We start from the raw sequence: 2769 nt of genomic DNA, 5'->3' as shown, positions 1-2769 counted from the left end.
TTTTATATACTGTATATATATATAAGCGACTTTATATATATATATATTTATTTTTAAAAATCTTTTTTTTTTTGTTATTTTAGTATATGTGGTAAAACTAAATAAAACATGTTACCTCAGCAATATTAAAGTTAATGATTTTATTTTATTTCCCAAATATTTTTCTGTCTAATAACATAGATAGATAGATAGTGTGTACTAAATTATGCAAAAACAATCATGCAAATTATACTTCTTATCCTCAAAAAGTACAAACGTGTAGATCAAATGAAAACGTAAATAGCCTTTTGCATGTTATTTAACCACAATTAGACGGAAAATAATTTTTAAAAGCGGTCTCATTTTTTGTAATTTTGTCTACTTCAGCCTCACTAGTGTGTTTGTGTGCGCGTGTGTCCGTGACGTCAGAGGCGGGTTGCTGTTCAGTGCTGATTCTGGCGTCGCGCGGACTGCGGTGCGCGCTGACAGGTTTTGCCTACGCTTGACGTCTCTCTTTTTTCACTTTCCCATTTTTCTCTCTATCTCCACACCGTCTCCATCCATCCCCCATCATCTCAGACCTCGCGCAAAGAAGGAAACCCACCGCTGGAATGGATTATTAATAACGAGCGGAGGAGATGGACGCGTGATCGGAAGGATGGAATCGTTTCACCTGTTTCTCACCATCCTCGCGCTTCGGGCCGGTCTCGCCTCCGCGGCAGATCAAAAATTCGGTAACGTTAAGTGTTTTATAGTGTGCGTGTGAGTGTAAATGTGTATGTTCTTGCGCGCGTGCCTTTCCGTAGGGAAAGGGCGAGACGAAGCGCGCGCCATGTCAATATTAGACCCTATTAAAAGCGCGCTGATAAGAAGTCAGTGTCTCCCTTCCGAGTCGTTTCCGATAGTTCGTAGCTGTTTTCTAGGCAGAGCAAGTGTGTAAACTGACGGGTGAATGCGCGGATCTTCCTTATTGAGCCAATAAAGAATGAGCGACAAGGAAGGGAATATCATAATTTAGCTTAATTTCCGCAAAAATACAACACGGGCTGATCCATCAGTCGCTCCATTCTCTGACATAGCTTAATTTTGTACATTCAATGATTTTAAGTCCTGCAATGTGAGACTGTGAAGCTGTAGGACTTCATACACTGGTCATTGCATAACTGGGTCCGAAGCTTGAGAAACGGTGATGGACACTCGGCCTGTTATCTTGCATAATATGCATAGTATTATTTGTATTGTTTAATCATATTATTAGTCTGAACATCAGATAGTGGTTTGTGTGTTCAGGAGTGCCTCTGTCTGCAGTCAGTGCAGCAGCAGCACAGGAAATGAAGCATCACAGATTACAGCTCGCCCCTTCTCACAGCATGAGCCACAATAATAGAGTTGATACGGGGTCTTTGTGTGATTCATAAACCCAGCCCAGAAAAAGGTCATCCTGTCAGTCATTAGCAACTGTAACCATAGCAACAGGTTGGAGCATGTTCATTTCATGTTGACTTGATTGCTCTAGACCGCATGAATGGCTAAATGGATGTATAAACTGACATAATAGTCAGTGAAAAGATCAGGACTCAGACCATAAAACAGTCCAAAGGATTTATGTAGGATTTATAAAGGATATGTATAAAGCTTTATGTCCAACTGTCTTATATTAAAAATGCATTAAATGAAAAAAAATAATATGAATAACAATTTTTCAAACTTTTTAATCAAAAAATTAATTATATTGTTTTTAATGCAAAAACAACGGTTAAACAAAAATATAAATTGTAAAAGAAGAGATGCTTCAATGGCTTGTTTTTCCCCATATTTTATTCTTTGGTCTAGTTTGTATTGAAGTAAATATTTGATTTAAACCAAACTACTGGCAGCAGTTGTATCAAAGTGATCTACATTTGGCCACTGTGAAATAAGATCAAGCACATTAAAGGTACCTTTGGAAATAATTATTCATCAAAAAAGGACGTTAGTGAGTAATTACAGGAAGTTACAGAGAACACACTTTACACATGCTCATAAAAAAATGCAGTTTCAGTGTTAACAGATTTTATGGTCTGTCCACTCATCCATATTTATTCATGGAAACACATCTGTCATCAAGCTACCTGGACACTGCTAAACCCCAGCATCTGCACTCAGTCCTCAGACGTTGCCTCATGCAGAAGCTGACATGATGGTCACATAGGAAACTTGCCTCTGTGGCTCATAATTTGAGTTGATGAGTGTCAGTGGATTTATTTGAGAGGATGTCAGTGAGGAGACAGTCTGTCCACCATCATTCTGATGAACTGTGACTGCAGCTTCACACTGCCTCCCTCTAAACTGGGCACGCAAACCGCTCTCCATAGTAACAGAGAGGTTTTAATAGAAATATAAAAAGGCAAGCATGCATTATGATGTTGTTTATGTGTATATGTGTCATGTGTGGATGCATCCTGTCTGCTCTATTTGTGTGAATGCGTCAAAATACAATCATGCATCTTATGAAAGGGGAGGGATGTGTGTGCATTAACATTCAAAAAGTTGAGCTATTTATACATTTATGTACTTATGTGTGGATTATTTGGGCGATTAAATAAGTATTTTTTTTTTAAACTAAGGCAAGGCGAGGCAAGTTTATTTATATAGCACATTTCATACACAATGGTAATTCAAAGTGCTTTAAATAAAAGGAAGTAAAATAATCATAAAAAATAATCACAACAATAAAACAAGGAATTTAAAAACTTTTAAAATTATTTAAAAATTGTTCTAAAATTAATTTACAAGTTAAAAATATGAAAT

At 37.1% G+C, this 2769-nt stretch overlaps 1 protein-coding gene across 3 annotated transcripts in view; it reads left to right on the top strand.

Annotated features, from left to right (window-relative positions):
- The first annotated feature begins 423 nt into the window (after positions 1 to 423).
- The window catches only part of LOC107749101 (receptor-type tyrosine-protein phosphatase N2-like), a 31624-nt gene continuing 29278 nt past the window's right edge, over positions 424 to 2769 (top strand). For all 3 annotated transcript variants that reach the window (XM_016564165.1, XM_016564163.1, XM_016564162.1), the window contains exon 1: positions 424 to 713. In XM_016564165.1, coding sequence (XP_016419651.1) covers positions 638 to 713 — 76 coding nt within the window. In that variant the 5' untranslated portion in view covers positions 424 to 637. The remainder of the gene's footprint in view (positions 714 to 2769) is intronic.

The sequence above is a fragment of the Sinocyclocheilus rhinocerous genome, unplaced genomic scaffold (genome assembly GCF_001515625.1).
Source record: "Sinocyclocheilus rhinocerous isolate Xijiao unplaced genomic scaffold, SAMN03320098_v1.1 scaffold919, whole genome shotgun sequence".
NCBI classification, from domain to species: Eukaryota; Metazoa; Chordata; class Actinopteri; order Cypriniformes; family Cyprinidae; genus Sinocyclocheilus; species Sinocyclocheilus rhinocerous.
This window is presented reverse-complemented; position numbering and strand designations above follow the sequence as displayed.